The sequence below is a fragment of the Nanorana parkeri genome, unplaced genomic scaffold (assembly GCF_000935625.1).
Source record: "Nanorana parkeri isolate BGI_ZX_2015 unplaced genomic scaffold, ASM93562v1 scaffold911, whole genome shotgun sequence".
Classification (NCBI taxonomy): domain Eukaryota; kingdom Metazoa; phylum Chordata; class Amphibia; order Anura; family Dicroglossidae; genus Nanorana; species Nanorana parkeri.
This window is the reverse complement of record NW_017307179.1, coordinates 315,073-317,109: the sequence shown is the minus strand read 5'-3', so window position 1 is coordinate 317,109 and position 2,037 is coordinate 315,073. Positions and strand designations below refer to the sequence as shown.

General features: G+C 56.9%; 1 protein-coding gene across 1 annotated transcript in view; it reads right to left on the bottom strand.

Moving 5' to 3' along the window:
* LOC108794909 (NAD(P)H-hydrate epimerase-like) overlaps nt 1-2,037 on the bottom strand; it is an 11,746-nt gene continuing 9,709 nt past the window's right edge. Inside the window, exons 6-8 of the mRNA XM_018566051.1 lie at nt 1,069-1,188; nt 386-598; nt 1-230 (exon numbers count right to left, since the gene is read on the bottom strand). Of these exons, the coding sequence (XP_018421553.1) occupies nt 28-230; nt 386-598; nt 1,069-1,188 (536 nt within the window). The 3' untranslated portion in view covers nt 1-27. The remainder of the gene's footprint in view (nt 231-385; nt 599-1,068; nt 1,189-2,037) is intronic.

Genomic DNA, 2,037 nt, shown 5'->3' with positions numbered 1-2,037 from the left:
TCCGGTTCCTCTAGGGCGGGGGACCGGTCACGGCAGTTTGCGGACGCACTCGGTCTCCGGGTACGGGGGGAGATTCAGCTTATACTTCTTCTCCAGCGACTTGGGCACAAAGCGGCCCCCCAGGTAGTGGTAGCGCCCGGAGAAGTGCGCGGCCGATTGTTTGGGGGCGGTCAGGGAGATGAGCATGTCGGGTTGGATGCCGTCCGGGTTTCCTTTCTCCACGTTCCACCCTGCAGGAGGACAAAAACGTATACGTACAGTAAGTGACGGTTGGAACTAAAAAGGAAGGCTGCGGCCCACGTAATCCCTTCCTCCGCTCCCCCTTGTGCAGGCAATGGAGGGACGGACTGACTTTCTTAAGTGTCAAGATGGCGGCGGGTCGTACCTGATGGGATGTCCACGCTGGCGATCGGTATGGTGATCCGTTTTAAGGTGCTCAGGATGGTCCCGAAAGGCTCCCGCACGGCGCCCTGGAAGCTGAAGCCGAAGATGGCGTCCACAACCAGGTTGTAGGCTCCGTCGATCACCTCGGCCTGAAGGAGAAAAGAGAGAAAAGCCATCGATTGAATAAGCGGAGCCATTCGCCCGGCGAATCTTTCTGAATGTTGGGCCGTACGGATAATGTTTTCAGCCAGCAACCAACCCCTTGTTGAGTGGGCGGAGCCTGATTCAGACCCCCTTGTTGAGTGATTCAGAGAACAGAGTTCCCCATCAGGTCCTCTCGGCTGTTGATTGACAGCGGGCAGGTGCCAACAGCAGGCTCACTATGGCACCTGCCCACGCCCTGCTGTCAATCAACACCAGAGTGGACCTGATGGGGAACTATGATCTCTGAATTCCTCATCGGACTCCGCCCACTCAACACCAAGAGAATTAAATGTCAACAAGGGGGGGATGCTCACAAGGAAGCAGTTGGGTAACAGCGTCCTTAACTACCAGTGATGCCGCAGTGGGTGGAGCCTGATGGGGAATTCTAAAAACTGGGTTCCCCATCAGGTCCGCTCTGCTGTTGGATAGCAGGGAGTGGGCAGGTGCCATAGCCAACAGCAGGCCGAGCATGGCACCTACCTATGGCCAGCTGTCGATGGGGAACTCGGATCTCTGCATTCCCAATTAGGTTCGGCCCACTGTCGGCATCGCTAAAGCCAACAGCGTCCGGAATGACCAGTGACGGACAGCGGGTGGAGCCTAATGAGGATATTCTGGAAACGGAGTTCCCCATCGGGTCCGCTCTGCTGCTAATTGACAGCAGGCCGTGGGCGGGTGCAATAGCCAGCCTGCTATCGACTATGCCTGCTGTCAACACCAGGGTGGACCTGATGGGGAACTCCGGTTTCAGAATTCCTCATTAGGCTCCACCCACTGTACGTCACTGGTCATTCCGGATGCTGTTGGCTTTAGCGATGCCGGCGGCGGGAATGCAGAGATCCGAGTTCCCCATCGACAGCTGGCCACGGGTAGGCGCCATACTCGGCCTGCTGTTGGCTATGGCACCTGCCCACTTACTGCCGTCAACACCAGGGTGGACCTGATGGGGAACTCCGTTTTCAGAATTCCCCCATCAGGCTCCACCCTCGGTGCCAGATGGGGAATTCTGAAAACAGTTCCCCATCAGGTCCGCTCCGCTGCCGATGGACAGCAGGTTGTGGTCAGGTGACGTAGCCAGCCTGCTGTGTCACCCCCCCTACAACCTTCTGTCAATCAGCAGCAGAGCGGACCTGATGGGGAACTTGGTTTTCAGAGTTCCTCATCTGGCACCGACTAGTGAGGCGGACCTCAACATCAAAATGATTAAATGTAAACAAGAAGGGGGGGGTGCCGGCTGACATAATTCCCCGTGGCCATATTTGGGTAATGATATCAGCCAGAAACCCCGCCCCCTTGGTTTACATTCAGCTGCCGGATGGGGAATCTCCCAGCCAGCAGCTGAATGGGGCCGGGGATGCAAAATTGGTTGCTAGGACTCCGGCGGCCTGGTTTCCTAGCAACCAATGAATAGAAGCTGTCATGAACATCCGTTGCCTGCTCCGAGTCCTC